Source organism: Zootoca vivipara, chromosome 5 (genome assembly GCF_965207765.1).
Source record: "Zootoca vivipara chromosome 5, rZooViv2.hap1.1, whole genome shotgun sequence".
Taxonomy (NCBI): Eukaryota; Metazoa; Chordata; class Lepidosauria; order Squamata; family Lacertidae; genus Zootoca; species Zootoca vivipara.
The window spans coordinates 58,479,342-58,497,984 of NC_142588.1; the positions used below are offsets into that span (position 1 = coordinate 58,479,342).

Genomic DNA, 18,643 nt, shown 5'->3' on the forward strand with positions numbered 1-18,643 from the left:
CACTACATAGGCAACCCACCGCAAGCTCTAGTATAAGTAGCTCACTGCACTATATTTAGCAACCAACAGTGTGACTGGCAGAAAGGTTTACAGAATGAGAGTGAGTGCTTGAATCATTGTCGCTGAATAAATACGGGGATGAGGTACTTTTTTTTACATTGCTATCCTTTTGTACAGTTTCTAATTAAATAATAGGACATGTGTTTAATCTATTTCTAGCAGTCCATGGCTCATAAGCTACCCCTCCCCTCCTCCTGAATTTTGCACTTTATTAGTTCAAAAAAGGCACACATCTATAGTGCAAAGGTCAGGACCATCGCAATTCTCATGTCCTTTTGCATTTCTCCTAGCCTGCCAAACGGGTGTGTGTGTGTGTGTGTGTATGAATGTGTGAATGGCCTCACCCCACACTGGCTCTGGCCTCTCTTACTGGAATGCAGGCCCTTTCAGGGATCCAGAGAGGCCCAGATCACTTCCAGATTTTGATGCCTCTAGCAGCAGCAATGGCGGCGATGACGACAGCAACACATGACAACGAACGAAAACAATATAAGGCACGAGAAAGAGTGAGTGGTTTATATAATCATACGTTTTGAAAGGGCATGTTTGTAACCCAAACTTGTGCCATCTAAACCAATATATTTCTTTTCTTTTGACATTCTTAACTCTTTACTATGACTATGTATCCGCTAACAAAAGAATTATATCTTTTGCAAAACAAGAATCTCCTATTTGCTTTAATTTGCAGCTTTAAGTGAGGCAGCATGTCACATTTTGGTCCAATGCTCACAAAAACAAGTTGTGAAACTTACCAGATGCCAAAAGAACCCCAATAAATGTCTAAATCTGAGGTCCCATTGAACATGAGGCCCAGGCCCAGTGCCCCCCCTCCTCTGATTGGCCCTGGGGGGCATGCAGCTCCCACCTACTACTGCTGCTGGCCTCAGGGATAAAAAGATTGCCCCAAACCTTCCAGTCTGATTAGCTAATGCTTGTCTGTCTCAACCTGCCCCCAACAATTAACTATGGTTCTCTGAGGCCATGGTTTTAAGTTGGTTTAGCTCCTTTTAACGGTGGTTTGCTGTTACACCTAAATTCAGCATCCTGGCTTAATCCTAATTTGCTGAGTCACTCCACCCCTGCTGCCCACCTGCCTACAGGGGCACAAGTAATGAAAAAGCCCCTGCTGGTCCTTTCTGGTCCCTCCATAACAAGCTCCTTTTTTCCACCCACTTCCTCCTCACTGACAATGGCTGCATCCACAGGACGTTTTATGTTAGAATCAATGGAGACTGAGTACTTGTTTTTTCTATGGAATCAAAACACAATGTGGATCTGTTGCATACTTTTTGCCCCTGAAATGCACTTCTTGAGAAACTGATTTCATTCCGAAAATAAAAACTCGTTGCAGATTGATTCTGAATTATCCCCACAGTGTGCCTATTTGAAAACAGATGTAAGCACACAATGTCTTGAGCAGCTTCATCTCTGCTTCCCGTGGGCACATGACATGTTTTCCTTCCAATGTCTTCTTATCTCTTTGTTGGTGTGTTTCTTTAAGAGCAGGTGGCCTGGAGAGAATAACTGTCAACACACTTCCCAGCCCTCTCTGGCTGTAAGCCTCAGTCTAAATATATATATACATGTAGAGAAACAAGCATTGGTTGCCTCCAGCCTACAACTGCCTTAAAAAACACACACCACCCAAACCAACTCAGGGTAACTGCCTCCTCCCAGTGTCAAGGCAAGCCATTCCCCAAGCATTATTTGAGCTCCAACTGTCCGACTGGATGTAAGAGAAGTTAACAAGGTAAGAACCGGAGGCCAGGCGGTTTTGATTTCTGGCAGGGCTGAATGGGACAACATGAGATGAGAGGGAACAAGCAAACTGGATTTGGGAAGGTGGAGCTGTCAAGTCAAAAATAGTGTACAGGCCATTAACATGAGGCGCAAGGAGCTGCCACAGTTATAAACCATTATCTGCTAGGAAGCTAAATATCAAACTTTTCCAGAGATCAAATACTAAGAAGTTCTTATCAATGCAGCACTGCTGAACAGCAAACTACTGGGAGGCAGGTTTCCTGGAAGAAAAGGAGGTCAATATAACCACTAACAAAAACGAGAATATAACCAGTAATATTGTGACTGGGGTTTTTTTATCGCTAGTGTTTTGCTACTTAATATAGCATAGATCCAATATTCAATTACTTTCCAGGTCAGCACTGAGGACCTGGTAGAGTAGATTGGGAAGGCAGGAACAAAAAGATACTTACCCGCCTCCCCCACCAAATTTCATTGCTTACGAACTACAAACTGTTCCTTTATTAAGAATGACAACTGGAGTAAGGCTGCTTACAATACTGTTTTGTCTCCACACATCATATATGGGACTGTGTGTGTCATGTTTCTGTGGAAGCTCAGAAAAGCACCGGATTTGTTATTAGGGTCATAGGGGAAGGAAGCCCGATAGCAGAGCAATTGCTTTGTGTACAAAATGTCCCAGGTTCAATCCCTGGCATGTCCAGGTAGGGCTGGGAAATCAGGAACCCTGGAGAATTGCTGCCAGCCAGTGTATACAATACTGAGCTAGATAGGCCCCATGGTATAAGGTAGCTGTATTGGTCGGTAAGTACCTTTATTGGGAAGAACAAAAAAGTCACAAAAATGTGGCAACTTTCAATTACCCAGAATCATAGCTGCCAAGTTATCCCTTTTTTACAGGGATTTTCCCTTATGCTGAATAGGCTTCCTCGCGAGAAAAGCGAAAACTTGGCAGCTATGCCCAGAATGCTTCATGAAGCAAGGTGCAGCTTTCTCTGTTTTTGAGAACGCCGTTTAAAAAAGTGGAGTTTCTGAACAGAGAGATTTGAATAAGGTCGGTAGCTCATTCCTTGTTCTATGCAAGGAAAATGGACGGAAGTACGTTTGAGAGTCTGAAAGCTTTCAGGGGTGGGGGGCATCAGTATAGATTTTTCCTTTGTTATCCCTGCAAGTTCGTTGTAGATACTTTGATCAGGACACACACATATGGCACTGTTATATTCAGTTGTTTTGGGGAACGGGGTTATAAGCCTGGTGTGTTATTATTTGGACATACCAGGTCACAACAGTTTGCCCTTCCTTTCAAGGAGTTCCATTGATCCAAAAATGTCCCTAAGGAGATTTCTCTTCAAGTCATAGTTGAGGAAAAAATATTTCCCATTTGAAGCACAAAACTTATTTGCTTCTTCTTTGCTTTCTGATTAGGACTAGGGAAAGTTTGTTTTCCATTTAAGTCATCTAAGGGCATTTCCCACGACAGGAGAGGAGCACCAGCATGGTGAGGAACATTGATGACTTCGATTTTTGCCTTCCATCCCACCCCCAGTCTATTCTGGAAGGACTTCAGACCCTTCGCTCCAATCCAAAACTCTCCGATGTCACCTTGGTAGTTGAGGGGCATGAATTCCCCTGCCACCGCAGTATCCTGGCCCTCTGCAGCCACTATTTCAATGCCATGTTTGCTGGTGACTTCTTGGAAAGCATTTCAGCTCGTGTAGAGATCAAAGAGGTGGATCCAGCCATTATGGAGACCTTGATTGACTTTGCTTACACAGGGAAGGTGACCATCAACCAAGGTAATGTGGAAGCCTTAATTCGGACATCCAACCAACTCCACTTCCCCGTCCTCCGGAAAGTCTGCAGTCGGTACCTGAGGCAGCAGATGGATGCAACCAACTGTTTGGGCATTTGTGAATTTGGGGAGCTGCATGGCTGCCCAGAAGTGTCATCCAAGGCCTGGTCATTTCTGCAGGAGAATTTTGAACTTGTGTCTCAACAAGAGGAGTTCCTGCAGCTATCCAAAGAGAGGCTGGTTATCTACCTGTCCAACAACTTGCTCCAAGTACAAGAAGAGCAGAGTCTAGTTAAGGCTGTGCTGAAGTGGGTGAAGTATGAAAAGTCTGCTAGAGCCATTCACCTTCCAGAACTCCTTGATCTAGTGCATCTGGTGTCATTGCCAGATCAGTACCTGCAGAACCTCTTGTCATCAGAACCACTGATTCAAGAATCAGAGGCTTGCAAGACCATCATCACTAGACATCGTAGCACGGTCAGTTTTTGGAGGCACCACAGTACCCTGAATAAGTGCCAGTTTCAGCCCCAAAGCTAGAAAAGGGGTGCTGTGATCCAATAGCTATAGGTGTCCTTAACTGGAGTGCCTAGAATCTGTGACTGTTCATCTTGGTATGCCAACTTATTGTTCAAGATAAGCTTTCATTTCTTAATTAGCTATGAACTGTCACTTTTGATTGGCAGTGGAAGAGTTCCTGACCTTTCCCCACTAGTTCCCCTCTTTCTTCTCCTCTCCCCACCCGCCCGCCCATCCACCACTAAGTCCATTGACTCAGGAGGAGCAAGGGTGTGTGTGCATGCAGTTTTCCTAGAGATGCCATTGTGATAAGCAATGATTGACTTGGTGTACATGGATTATGGTTATGTCTTTCCCAAAGACACTTATAATTGGATCATTACCAAAAGGGATAGTTTATTTAGATGGGCCTATCTGAATTAATGAAGGGATGTGTGCCCCAAAGCCCAAATTTAAAGTGATCACAATTCCAGAGAAACACATGTTAAAGGTCAGTTCTAGCCCTTATTTTTTAAGAAGAACTTTTAAGGTGCCTAAATCAGTGCATCCAAATTAGTCTAAAAGACAGTGGGAAGTGGCTTTCCCGTGAGGAAAGCAGCTAGAAGTCCTTGCCATGGTCTAGCATTTGCAGTGAAATATCCCAGAGCTTTATTGGAGAATTTTGCTTTACTGAATTACATCATACAAGGTCATTGTATAAAGTGCTGGAGAAAGGGGAGAGGTGTTGGGCTTCCAGAATCATTGGTTTTTCTCCCCCCCCCTTGTCTAAGTTGGAGAACAGGCCATTTGTCCAGCAGAGACTGAAGGCCCTGCCACAAAAGCTTGAGGAGGTGCTAGTGGTGGTGGGAGGCAGAGCTCTGGAAGAGAATGAAGAAGATGAACAGCAACCACTAATCTCCAGGAATTTTGCCTTTTATAACACTAAGACTAGTAAGTACCTGTCCCCAAACAATGCCAGAACTTGCACTCTCCAGCTCAGAGCATCTTTACGTCAGGGAGCAACTAGGCTCATGGTGCTAGGCACCGCAAGGGGATGGCAACAACTGAACTGGTGTAGCATTTAGAGGTAGGGGAAATACAGTCTTTACCTTGATATCTGTTGCTATCATCTTTATGATTTGGCCTTTACAGGGTAGATATGCTTGATGGTGCCACTCTCTAGTGTTTTGGGGAAATGCGTGTTTCCAGACCCTTGGTGGTGGGTGGGTGGAAAAGATGAGACCTGAATCCCTCAGAAACAAGACAGAGAACTAATTATTGCAGAATAACCAGAATATGAATACAGAGGGCCTAGTATACTTGTTTAAGTTATTTAGTTGTATTACATATTAATTTTTTTGTAACATTTAAAAGTAAGGTTCTAGTCTAGTGCAAGGATAGCCCAGTGTTTACCAACCAGTGTGCCTCTAGATGTTTTGGGACTACAACTCCCATCATCCCTAGCTAGCAAGACCAGTGGTCAGGAATGATGGGAGTTGTAGTCCCAAAACATCTGGAGGCACACTGGTTGGGAAACACTGGGATAGCCAACATGGAGCCTGCTAGGCATTGTTGGACTACAGCTCCCATCAACCCCAGCAAGCACAACCAATAGTCAGGGGTGATGGAAGCTGCATTGCAACAAAATCCGGAGGTCCTGCCAGTTATCTCAGTGATTTTGTGTACACCTGTCATGTTGTTTTAGCTCCTAGCAAAGCAGTTTGGTAGAATATTATGTGTGCTGTTGTCTTTCTATCATAGCCCCCCCCCCCAAAAAAAACACACAACACAATGGGCTGGAGGTTTAACTTCATTTGTCCTCATAGCTCTTTGCTTCATCTTCCTTTACGGAATTCCTCTGGAATCAACAATAAAACCTCTCGCCCTTCCTCCGCAGAGTTGTTCCACTCTTTTATTGCTATTTATTTATTTATTTGGTGATCATCCAGTTCTTAGATTTGCCTTTATCTTGCTGCTGTTAAGTGAAAATGTTTGAAAAATATAGGTATATAAAGGTTTAACATTTAGGCTTGCCATCCCAAAACACCTAACATTATCCACTCCCACTTTCTGTAGCAGAAACACTGGTGAGGGCAGAAGCAACCATGCCTTGGACTTTGACCTAGAATTATGCAGGCACCGACAAACAAGGATTTCAGTATGATGTAACGCTCTGTGCTCTTTTGGCATTGGTGACTCCTGAGCAGCTGCATTCATCTCAGGCCAATGTTGACGTTGGAAGCTGTCGGGCAGGCCTGCAAATGCAGTGCATTGGGTAGAAAAACTAATTTGGAGAAGAGGACCTTTCTCATCGTTGGCATTATCTACGCAATATGATGCAATCGGAATGTATTCTGATAACACTGTGAACACTGAAGCAGATAATTACCATAGATAATTACCTTCAAACACACGTAGGTTTGAATAGGACTGTTTCAATATGGAAATGCTCCATGGAAAAGAAGTGTATTTGGTCTAACCATATCACTGTCATGGGTCATGGTCTTGATTTAGGGTAGTACTATGGAGTGATGGAACCCATAGGGGGCTCTTCACCTGTGAGTAGTAAAGAGTCTCAGGGAAAAAAAGAGTGTTTACTGGTTATACTGGTTACCTGGTTATAACTCTTTGAGGCCACTTACATATTTGGTTCTATTATTTCAGAAAGATGGAATGCTCTGCCTGATTTTCCGGACTACAATAAATGGGGTTTTTCTGTGATTGCTCTAAATAATGATGTTTATGTCACAGGTAAGGGCAGTGCTCTCTCCAAGTCTGTATTGTTACTAAGCCTTTGAACCATTTTGGTGTGTTCCCATACTAAGACATTCTGCTGAGATCTTGGGAGGAGGGATTTAGTTGTTTGGGGTGTGTTCTGGTCTAAAACAGATAATTTAAATTAGGGCAGCCAGATTGCATAGTTATCTAATAAAATGTAAACCAAACCACAACCCACCATTTTGAGTCATATTTTGCTCACTAATTCCACAAGATTTTCAAGAGAAACAGAACTCGTAGCAAAAATATCACGCGGGTGTTAAGCTGCAGTAATGTATTAAGCCGTAATACTGAAGTGCTTTAAACTGGTACAAAAGTGGCTACTAGGACTCTGTGTGAGTATGATGGCTATTTCTGTTTTCAGGTGGCTCCAGAGGATCACGGAATGACACATGGTCAACAACTCAGTCCTGGTGCTTCTGCCTCAAGGATGGTGCCTGGAAGCCTATTGCACCAATGCTGAAGCCACGAACCAACCACGCCAGTGCTGTCCTCAATGGAGAGATCTATGCCATTGGTGGTAGGGAACGAGATCTGTAACGGGGGGGACTCCTGCTTTACATGCATGGGAACACCAGGCACTAACAAGGATGAGGCCGGTTTAGTCTGGACAGTATCATAATGTGCCCCTCTGGCCATTCCAAATCCCTATTCTGCAGCTTGAGCAGAAGAGCCTGAATTTCATACAGAAGGTTGTGTCTAAATCACTTAAATTCAGAGGACTTGGGTGCTTAAGTCCATTGATTTCATTGGACTACTGTGACTATGATTTAGTTGGAGACACAACCCAGACTCTACATATTAGATTCATAGGGAAATGCCCTGACTCGTGGGTTACTTTAGCACTAGTGTTCCTCAATGCAGGCCTCGACTGTGCTCAAACCTCCTTTCCCCCCACTTCTCACATTGTCTGTAGGCACTGCGGTGGACGTCGTGGAGGTGGAGTGTTATGATCCTTATAATGACAGCTGGTGCTTTGTGAGCCCTGCCTTGAAGTACGTCAGCAACTTCACCATTGCCGGGTGTCTTGGGAAGTTGTACCTCATTGGCTCTTGTGCTGTCAAATACAACGCATTAACCCTGCAGTGTTACAACCCTGCAATTGGTAAGAAGGAACAGAGGGGAACGTGTATGAATGGCTTTTCCAAAGCAGGCCACGGGCTCACTGAGCAGGCCAAGGGGCGGGGTGGGGCAGGTGCAAAACCAGAATCCTTTCTATTCTGCAAACTTGGAAATGGGCCCCAGGGCAGGGGCTTTGCTAGGTACTTAAAAGACCTGGGGCATAGACCCAGGACACAGAGTTGCCTCTGCAAAAATCAAAATGGCAGATGTTGGGTCTCACTGGCACTGTGCATTGTAACATGTCCAGCCGCCCTGCTTGCAGGGTGTGAGTGGTTGAAAATGGGTGGAGGGGAAGAGGTAGTATATCCAGGGCCCAGGGCAAAAGACCCAGAGCTTGGACAGCTAGGAATAGGGGGAAAATTTGGTTCAGATCATACTTAAAAGCGAACTTACTTTATGTGTACTTCCTGAAACAATTTTCAAACCGAAACGCAGCTCTTTTGAAATTTGCACCTCTCCTAATTTCACAATGCAGTTCCCCAGCCAATTAATGTGCATGAAAATGCAATTACTAGGATCAAATAAGCATAAAGTTGCACATATTGGAGAAAATAAATACAAAACACCTTGCATTAGGCAAAATTGCTTGTAAAAATGTGTATTAGACAAAATTGCATGAAGATGTATATTTAAGGAGAATTTCATACAAAAATGCTGAATTTTTTTTAATGGGGACATTTATATTTTAAAAACTGCATACTGAGGAAATGTGATGAATCAAACTTAAGACTGGAAAAATGAGAGGAAATGAAAGAAAGTGAAACTGATGTGAAACTGAATTTGCCTATTCCTACTTTTGCCCATTGCCTCCCTTCCCATGCCCAGCAATGCCCCCTGCTCTGGTTTAGTTCTAAATTCCTTGTGAAAATGTTTTTGTCATCATTGATATTGAAACTGAAGACATTACTTCCTACCACATGTCCTTAGAAGAATATACGAGACTTGCAAAATTCTTTTCATGATAAAGGGTGGGATGTGTGTTGAGGGATACATTACTTCCCCCCTCCTTCCCGTTGGATTAAATAAATAAAAAACCCTGGCAGGTTGTTGATTTGCAGTAGAGGCCCTTTTGAGAACGCCATCACTTACAGAGCAGGCTCACTTTATGGGCATGAGGGATGTATTTTGTGTTGCTAGCAGATTGTGAAATGCACCCCCTTCAGAGCTACGATAGTCCCCATTCTCTCTGTTTTTAGAAACAGTGTCAAGAAGACACATACTTTTAATTTGACCTTTTAGATTGCTGTTGCATGCAGTGTTTTAAACGAAGCTTTATTGTTTTAAGGTTTTTATGATTATGATGTTGTTTTGCTTTCTTTTGGTTTGGTTTGCTTAGTTTGTTTTACTGTTTTTAGTTTTGTTCTCATTGCAGCTGAGCACCCCTGCCTAAGTGCAGTGCTTTATTTTTCCATTTCTGAGTGAATGCCAACCGTGTTTTCTCCCACTTAAGGGCAGAGGTGTGCATTCAGGCATGCCAGTGGCCTACATCTGCTGCCAGCCTCTGGTGATGACAGCGAATCGTGCTTTCCCCCACCCACAGAATAGCCCCATCTTTCCTTCTGTTTCTTGGCCATGCCAATGTGTTGTGGAATGTGGGCAGCTCAGTTTTATGTATGCAGATGTGAACGGTGGGCTTGCTGTTAATTGCCTGTGGCCCATTTGACCTGTCTGAATCCTGATGCTGCTTTGGTATGGCTTTTTATTAAAATTTGTCTGTGTCCAAAAAGCTAATTTATATGGGGCGGAGCGGAGGGAGAAGTTGTTAATGGGGTGTGACTTCCTGTACTGGCTCGCAGCCCAGGTATCTTCCGGCAGCTAATGCTAGACTTCATTTGTGCCTTTCTGCTGGAGACACAGCTTACACCATTTCCTACTTCAGTTTCTGGAGTTGCTCCTCGTGCTCCTTGATCCAGCTGCCAATACTCAGATGTGCAAGTGATCTATTTGCCATGTCTTTGAGAAAAACTCTCAGCTAGTGTAAGGGGGAGGGCTTATAGAGAACCGCCCCCCCCTCATCCGAAGCAGCCCATCTCCCAGCAGTCATGAGAGCGAAGGGTCTGATGGAGGGAGTCAGTAAAGGGGGATTGAGTGCCAGGGCTCTGGCAACATCCAAGAGCCCCTGCTCCATAGGCAGGAAGAGAGGGAGGCGGAAAGAGAGGACAGGAATCGGTCAGACAGAAGACCCTCCTCCCCCGCCGGAATTGAGGAGGAGGAGGAAAGGGAGGCACTTCTCAGTTCCGAGGCTTTTATGTTGGTCCAGAACGCGGAGGGGGGCAGTGCAGGAATCTGACTCGAACGGGTAGACATGGAACCAGCAGTTCATTACACTGTAAATAATGTGCACAAATAAAATCGTCTGAAAGACAAGCATGTGGAAGGTCGTTACTCAAGAGTAGTCACTACAACCCTGACAGCTAGCATCAATTTGCTTCTCGTAACCAGGAAATGTATTTGGTGCAATGTGACTCAGGTTTAGTTGCCTGTGGGGACCATGTGACAAACTGCAGCACCTTCCATTTTTGTCTCATGATATGCTATATAGGAAGGACGTTGTTCATCCGTTTGCCATGTCAGCTCCCGCCCACAAACCCCATCTCAGGATGTTACATAGCAAGCACTAATACAGTAGTGCTTTGGTATTCTTGATACATTTGACACTTTTAAATGTGGCTTTTACTCATGGCCTCTTACATGGTTACCTGCCAGAAGAGCTTGTATTCTCTTCCTTTGGTTACGTAGAAGGGCTGTGGCTCAGTGGTAGGGCTTCTGCTATGCTGAAGGGCCAAGGTTCAATCCCTGCCATCTTCAGGTAGGGGTATGTCCCCCTGCCAGAAACCCTTGAGAGCCACTGCCAGTCAGGGTAGGCAATACTGAGCTAGTTGGACCAATGGTCTGACTCAGTAGAAGGCCAGTTCCTGTGAACCTCCTAGGCAGACGTTGTTTTCCTGTGATTCTGCTGCTTTCTAGCCTGTTGAAGGCAGTGTTGATGACAGGAATGATGTGATCAAAACTAGGACAATGTGTGTTGAAAACTCACATAAACACACACGTCTCTTGCAGCCAGGCTGAAATCAGGACAGGCTGCTTTCACTGATGCTGGTTTTACATGTAAACCATCCTGACCTTCGCAGGACTGATCTAGGGCAGTCTCTTGTGACAATCTGCCCCTGCTCCATTTCTTGTCTATCTTCCTCTTTAGCTCCCCCCCCCCCGGAGATTCATATGTCATTCTAATATAGAATGTTCTTAATATATAAAATTATTATTATTATTATTATTATTATTATTATTATTACTACTACTACTACTACTACTATTGTTATCTTCTAGATGTTTGGAGTGTAATTGCATCCCCTTTCATCCCAAAATACCTCTCTGCTCCTCGATGTGCCTCTCTGCATGGAGCTATCTACCTTATTGGCGACAACACAAAGAAAGTCTATGTGTATGATCCAGATGCTAATATATGGCAGAAGGTGGGTAAGGGAGTCGTGGCATTAATGTTCTTTCACCGCTATGTTTCCAGGGAAGGTATGTGGCTGTAGCACCCAAAGAAGTAAATACAGATTTCTGTGGCCTATAGGTTTGTTATGGGGAGGGGGCATTTTAAAATGCCATATTTCTTTCCCTTGCTTCCCCCCCCCCTTGACACTTTTCCAGAATGCGTAACACAAAGTAATATGTGAACAATACCTGAAGGATGAGTGTCCATGTTCCAGCATGGCAGGAAGCCTATTCCTTGAGTGAGGGTACCCCTGGTAGCAAGCACAGCATGGCCTGTTCCTCCAGCCTGTTTGGCTTCAGTGAAGATGTGTGTAATGTTGTTGGAGGGTTGGTTTACGCAGCGTCATTCTCAAACCCTGCGGCAGCTGTTCGCATGGCGTCAGTGCTCAGCTGACTGTGTAGCGCCCACTCCAGTCCTCAGGACAGGTGCAAAGAATGCCCTGCCAGTCTCTCCATCTCCGTAGATCTATGAATAATGGTTAGTGCCGTCAGTTTCTGGCCATCCATTGGTTATGCTCTTGACACTTTAACACTTTCATGGTAACATCTTATCATCAAGCAGTTTCTCAGCAAGCGTCTTGCCTGGTTGGACTCAATAACTATTCCTCTGCAACCTCACCTTGTGATTTTCTCATGGTGTTCTGCAGGAGAGGTTAAAGCAGAAGTTATGACAAACAAGAATATAGCCCAGCCTTGTTAATGGTGTAACTACATACCGTTGGGCGGGGGAGGGAGACAGAGGATAAAGGAGAGGGGCGACTTTTACAATTCAAAGGACTACACCACTGGTGCCCAGTCTTTTGGGCAGGTGTAAGGGACCCAAGTGGTGCTGTGGTTAAACCACTGAGCCTAGGGCTTGCTGATCAGAAGGTCGGTGGTTCGAATCCACGCAATGGGGTGAGCTCCTGTTGCTCTGTCCCAGCTCCTGCCAACCTAGCGGTTCGAAAGCATGTCAGAGTGCAAGTAGATAAATAGGTATCTCTACAGCGGGAAGGTAAACGGTGTCGGTCACGACTGGACCTAATGGTCAGGGGTCCCTTTACCTTTTAAGTTTGCAGTATAGCAGGGGCATTATAGAACACACACGGCCTCCCTCTGTGCTTCATGACAGTTTAGGATCTTCTCTACTGAGCTGGGAAGCAGACAGCAATGTAGCGTTAAAGAAATCAGCTGGCGTGCAGCCCTGACCTTATGCCACAGGCTCAGGGGGCAGCCTGCCACAAACTCCTGCTGCATCTACCACTTCTGGCATATGCGCCCTACTAGATTGGACACCCATTGCTATGCCATATCAGGGATGGCATGCCTATACATGCCTATACATGCCTATACATAGGCAACGAGACAAGGTGAACTCAAGTACTGTATATGTAGCATTTCAGATTTGCTTGGCTTAGTAGACAGAAATAAGTAAATGTGTCAAAAATGTATAGCTAAAGTGTGCTTAAAATGCATATACTGTATTCAAGAAAATAGAAGGCATTCTATTAGGGGAAATTGCTTTGTAAACAATGTGTGTATTAGGCAAATTTGCTTACAAAAATGTGAACATTACAATGAAATTACACTAAAGTGCTGAAGAATTTCCACAATGTCTTAAAAAAAATCTGTAAGCTGAATTTAAGAGTACTGTAAATGAAATCAATCAGTTCATCTGTCTCGAATCCTGCAATACTGTACACACTTACCTAGGAGTCAGTCCCACTGAATTTAAAGGGACTTGCTTCTGGATAGACATGCATAGAATTGCACTTGGGAATTAGAGCTCTTAACTGTATTGTTAATATACAAATAAATATATCCTGCATTCATGTAATTGTAGATACAGTATGTTACTCACTGCCACTGCAAAGAGCCTCATCCTCCAATCTGAGGATGGTTCACATGCTCCTCCATCACACATGTGTGTCTTGACCTGTTCTCTGAAGTACGGGCTACTATAATCAAACTTTTTGCACACCACATTTCAAGCAAGAGATGCAAAAAGGACCCCATTTGAACTTTTCTGCTGAACAAGGTATCTGAGGCTAGTGTGCACCAAATCAACCTTTTTTTTTTTACCTCTTATAGAAATACCCAGACAACAACTTAATAACTCTGCTAAGGAAAGGGTGAGAGACCCCCAAGGGGTTTGATGATATTAACTTGCACTATATATTTCAGTCAAAACAAAATAAAATCCTTCCAGTAGCACCTTAGAGACCAACTAAGTTTGTCATAGGTATGAGCTACCGTGTGCATGCACACTTCTTCAGAAAGCACACGGTAGCTCATGCCTATGACAAACTTAGTTGGTCTCTAAGGTGCTACTGGAAGGATTTTTTAAATTTTGTTTTGACTGCGTCAGACCAACACGGCTACCTACCTATATATTTCAGCCACTGGATGGCAGCACAACCCCCCATCGTATGATTACACCAAGGAGCTAGGTGCATACTGTATGTTGCCAATCTGCTGTCTTGTTTACAGTGGTTGTTGTATATGATTTGCCACATAAACACAGATCCAAATCATGTCCATTCTGTTTGCAGGTGCAACAGCTTCACACCCTCCATGAAAACGGAGGGATGGTACCTCTTGGAGGTAAACTCTTTGTCACCGGAGGATACTGGAAGGGCATGGACGGTGACTATCAGGTGGAGATGGAAATTTATGACTGTGCTAAGGATGTCTGGAGAAGGGAAGGATCCCTCCCATGCTTATGGCTCTACCACAGCTCCTCCTCTATTTTCATGGATACTTCGAGGTGGAGGGAACCTTTCCTAGGAGACCATTTGTGAACAGAGGATGGAACAAGGCCTCACAGCACAGGCAGCTCCTGCCACGAATTCGGAAAAGGAACAGAGTTTTCAATATCACATTTGTACACTTCCTTTTGCCTTTTTTGTTCAGACCGTTTGAATGGTTCCATCCCCCCAACCTCCCCACTACAGCTCTTGTTGGGCTGAATCAACTTGCCCACATAATTAGAATGGATAACTTTGGTCACAGCGCTAGCATTAAAGCACCAGTGGAGAACATGGAAGGATAACCTGCCTTTATAAATGGCAAGGGGTTAAAACAAAACAACCTGCAATGGGCATATCATCAGAAACAAAAGACTGCATTAACCTCTATGGTTAAACATAGTGCCAGGCTGCCCTGACAGTGTCTACCAACATAATGTGTGAATTAGGAACTTGGCCAAGAGAACTTGGCAATTTTAAAAACATTGTTCAGTGTCCATTCTGAGACCTGTGAGATTCCAGTGCACAGCACTTGATGAATATTATGCTCATTATGCTAGACTAGAGAACCTGACTTCCCTGAGCAATGCTAAGTTAAGTGTGCATAAGTCCATTGATGTCATTGGTTACTTCACTCTATTGGACTATGGCCAGAGTCCGAAAGGGGCCAGAAGTAACGTGAGCCAGCTCTAAATTAAAACTAGAAGTCTCTCAGTGCTAATTTGAGATCGTGGTGACATCAATGACCCATTTATCAGAGGTTTCTCTGGTTTCTCTGGAATTCTTATTTTTATATCTGTTTTTATTGCCCTAGGATTCTTTCTGCACTTCACAAGGCACATTTTCTGTTCAGTTTAAATATCTTGCATGTGGACTGTATGAATTTTACCTGTAAAATGGAGACTTGCCTCTTCCTGTTGATTTCTACAGTTCATCAGTCTGGTCAAGAAAACTGATAATAACTTCATCGTGAATTATGTAGTCTTTTCTTTCTACTGTTGGTGCTTGATTAAGTAACTATATTTTCTTTTAGGTAGGTTTTAAATGCTGGGCAGTCACAGAAGCCCCCTTCCATGGTCATTATAGGAGTGTTTTATATGAATCATACATATGTAGCTGACTAATGGCCCATAGAAATCAACTGAGGGCCTTCTGGTGGTTCCCTCAATGCAAGAAGTGAGGTTACAGGGAACCAGGCAGAGGGCCTTCTCGATAGTGGTGCCTGCTCTGTAGAACGCCCTCCTGTCGGATCTCAAGGAAATAAACAACTACCTGACTTTCAGAAGACATCTGAAGGCAGCCCTGTATAAGGAAGTTTTTAATGCTTGATGTTTTACTGTGTTTGATGTTTTGATTTGTTGGAAGCCACACAGATTGGTTTGGCAACCCACCCAGTCAGATAGGCAGCTTATAAAAAAAATTGTTGTTGTTATTGCTGGTATGTAACACGATCCCACCAGAAAATAGCTGCAGTCTAGAAGTACCTTTAATTGTACCTAGTTTAGTTGTGCGTTGTGTCTTCCTGGAGATGTTATAATTTTTCTTTATTCTTATTTATGCCTGCCTTCACAGACAATTATCAAGGAAATGGACAGGACTGACAGGCTGCTAATTATTATTGTTAATAAAAGCAGGAGAGCTTAAAAGCAGGCTTCTTCAAGGGTTTTCTCAGTCTAAACCCAGAACTAGTTGTATGTTAAAGATTAGCAGGGCTTTTTTCAGTTGGAACTCACCAGAATTGCCGTTATAAGAGAACAAGACAGGTGTTCATGGTGAGTTCTGGCACCTCTTTTTATAGAAAAATAGCACTGCCTATTAGATTTACCGATGACACAAAATGCAAAGGAGGGGAATTAGAATTCATAATGCGAGATGAGCGCGCAACCCCAGAGTCGGTCACGACTGGACCTAATGGTCAGGGGTCCCTTTACCTTTACCTTTATAATGTTGACAAACTTGAGATTGTGGGGTTGAGCACAGCAAGATGAAATTCAATAAACACAAGAGTTCATTCTGGCTTGGCCAGGTGACAACTTAGGGAAAAAAGGGACATTTCTATTTGTCCAGGTTAGCCTGGGACAAAGCTTGCTTCTATGAAAGCTTGTAAGGTAGCTCTCTAAATTCTTTACCTTGACTTGTGAGATGTTTATGAAATTCTTACTTTGATTTGTGCATAGAGCCCCTCCGAATGCTATGACTCATCAAATCCTAATAATAATAATAATAATAATAATAATAATAATAATAATAATAATAATACTGTAATAATAATCCCACATCAATATGACTGGATTTACATGTAGGGTTGCCATACGTATGGGAATTCCCGAACACGTCCTCTTTTGGGTGTCCTACATGCCCAACCAGGAGGAATTTTACATTTTAAAGCAAATGTCCTGGATTTGGGGTTTAAGTGTGGGTGGGTGGCTCTGGCACAGGTGACCCGGGCTCTGCCATGGGTGGAGGGGGCTATTGGGCGATTGACTTAAAAAAGCTCAGCAACTTTTTGTGTCCGCGTTTTTACCTCTTGAAATATGGCAACCCTGATTTCTGTATTAAGTCTGACTTTTTTCAGAGTGGATAACTACATTCTTTTAGGTGGTTTATCTTTCAAACAAACCTATGATGTAGGCCTCTGTCTTTGCTAGTTACAGCTGGAGGAATGTATTATTTATACCCCATCCCCATATCCCCACTCCTTTGTCAACCAAGCCAGCTGGGGTACAAATAATAAAATTATTATTGTTTTTATTATTGTTATTATTAGCTGCAGGGTGTAAGTTTCCCCCAGTCTCCGATTGGCTTCCAAACAGCTGGAGCCTTTTGATAATATTTATTGGCAGCCACCTGCTAACAGCTGCCTCGCAACACCTGGCTGTGTTCTAACTGAAAGGGAGGAACAGCTGCTGAAGAATCTAGCAGTGGAAAGGCTGGCCTGTCTTTCTATTTCCTCCTGACGTCAAAGGACACCAAGTGGATGGGTAAGGAGACCTCTTGCTTTGCTCCACCCCACCCTGCTCCCTTATTTTGAAACTCAAAATGCCAGCCAAGGTTGAAATTATGTCCATAGTTGTTGTTGTTGGCATCTGTCTGTCTCAAGAGATAATGGAGCTTGCCTCCCTTCCCTCTAGAAACCACCTTTTTGACCATTGGGCCCTCTATTGGTCTTGTCCACTCAATCCTCCAGAGCCTGTCTATGCATGCAGGGGAAGTCCCTAACTCTGTGAGGGTTTGAGACCCATCAGCTACCCTTTCTCGGTTTAGCTGGCCAGTCAGAAGGTATTTGCCAGGGTGTGGCTGCTGGTGCATGCTGACAGCTTCTAGGAGCCACAGGTAAGAGCTGAGTCCAGGGTAGGGGGGGCCCAGAGGTGGCCAGACTTACACATGTTGGCACATCACTTGCTTTTATTAACTTGCTGAGATAGAAAAACAGGAGCATGAAAGGCTAGAGTAGTGGAGGAATACATAAAAGCTTCCTTGCTGATTTAGTTGCACATAATGTTCCTATAAAATCCTGTCCGGTGTTGTTATCATTTATCATTGCAGAATTATTTAATACTGTACAGTAATCTGTAAACTTGCATCCAGTTTATAAAAAAGAATCATTTTAAGAAGAAAAGGCCTGGGAAGTGTTCATTCTACACTGTACAGTATTTATAATACTGAGCCATATATATGTGTGTGTATGTATATGTATACTTTACTCACACCTCTGTTATACTGTACAGTGGGACCTCGTCTTACGAGCTATTCGACATCCGACGTTTTCGAGTTACGAGCGGAAAAAGTGGCCGTGCGCTTACGATTTTCTCGACATCCAAACGGAAAACCAGTTCGCGGCTAGATGCGGTTTCCTCAACTTGCGAGTTTTGAGATGCGGTTTCCTTGACTTACAAATTTTTCCGTTTCCAATGCATTCCTATGGGAAACCGCTTTTCCTATGGGAAACTCGACTTACGAAGTTTTCAACGTACGAGTGTGCATTCGGAACGGATTAAATTCGTAAGTCGAGGTCCCACTGTACATTATTTTTGCTTGTAGTCAGCTGCCTTGGAGGCCTGAGATCAGACAGGAAAGGCAGAATAGAAACACTTTAGATAATAGTACAAAAGCAAATTATTTGTAATCAATGCACAGGCTGCAGGGTGTGGCCTTCCAGATGTTGGACTCTACTCCCATTGGCCCTGGCCAGCATAGACAATAGTCAGGGATGATGGGAAGTGTAGTACAACAAGATTCAGAGGACAACAGCTTTCCCACCCTTGTCTTATTGGGACAGGCACTTTCTGCCACACAATGGGGCACCAGTGTAAAAATGATTAGATGTGGCTGATGCAACAGAGTTAGCAGTTTTCCGGCAATAGAATACAAGTTATCAGGGAATCTGTATACACTGACAACCCTT

At 43.7% G+C, this 18,643-nt stretch overlaps 1 protein-coding gene across 4 annotated transcripts; it reads left to right on the plus strand.

The window, feature by feature from the left end:
• The first annotated feature begins 341 nt into the window (after positions 1-341).
• On the plus strand, positions 342-15,527 carry KLHL30 (kelch like family member 30). 4 transcript variants are annotated; one of them, XM_035132536.3, is made up of 8 exons: positions 342-566; positions 3,302-4,090; positions 4,900-5,059; positions 6,773-6,859; positions 7,251-7,406; positions 7,803-7,991; positions 11,339-11,484; positions 14,044-15,527. In XM_035132536.3, exons 1-8 carry the CDS (start codon positions 387-389, stop codon positions 14,290-14,292), a joined length of 1,956 nt encoding a protein of 651 aa, XP_034988427.3. In that variant the 5' UTR covers positions 342-386; the 3' UTR covers positions 14,293-15,527. The 4 variants fall into 4 exon arrangements, with proteins under 4 accessions (XP_034988427.3, XP_034988429.1, XP_034988428.1 ...); XM_035132538.3 differs by having other exon boundaries at positions 431-566; positions 3,247-4,090; XM_035132537.3 differs by lacking the exon at positions 342-566 and adding an exon at positions 1,565-1,810 and having other exon boundaries at positions 3,247-4,090.
• The last annotated feature ends 3,116 nt before the right edge of the window (positions 15,528-18,643 follow it).

Coding starts and splice junctions, on each gene's coding strand:
- KLHL30 (XM_035132536.3), top strand. CDS start 387: ATGTGTGAATGGCCTCACCCCACACTGGCTCTGGCCTCTCTTACTGGA. Junction 5,060..6,772: donor CTTTTATAACACTAAGACTA/GTAAGTACCTGT, acceptor CTATTATTTCAG/AAAGATGGAATGCTCTGCCT. Junction 7,407..7,802: donor AGAGATCTATGCCATTGGTG/GTAGGGAACGAG, acceptor CATTGTCTGTAG/GCACTGCGGTGGACGTCGTG.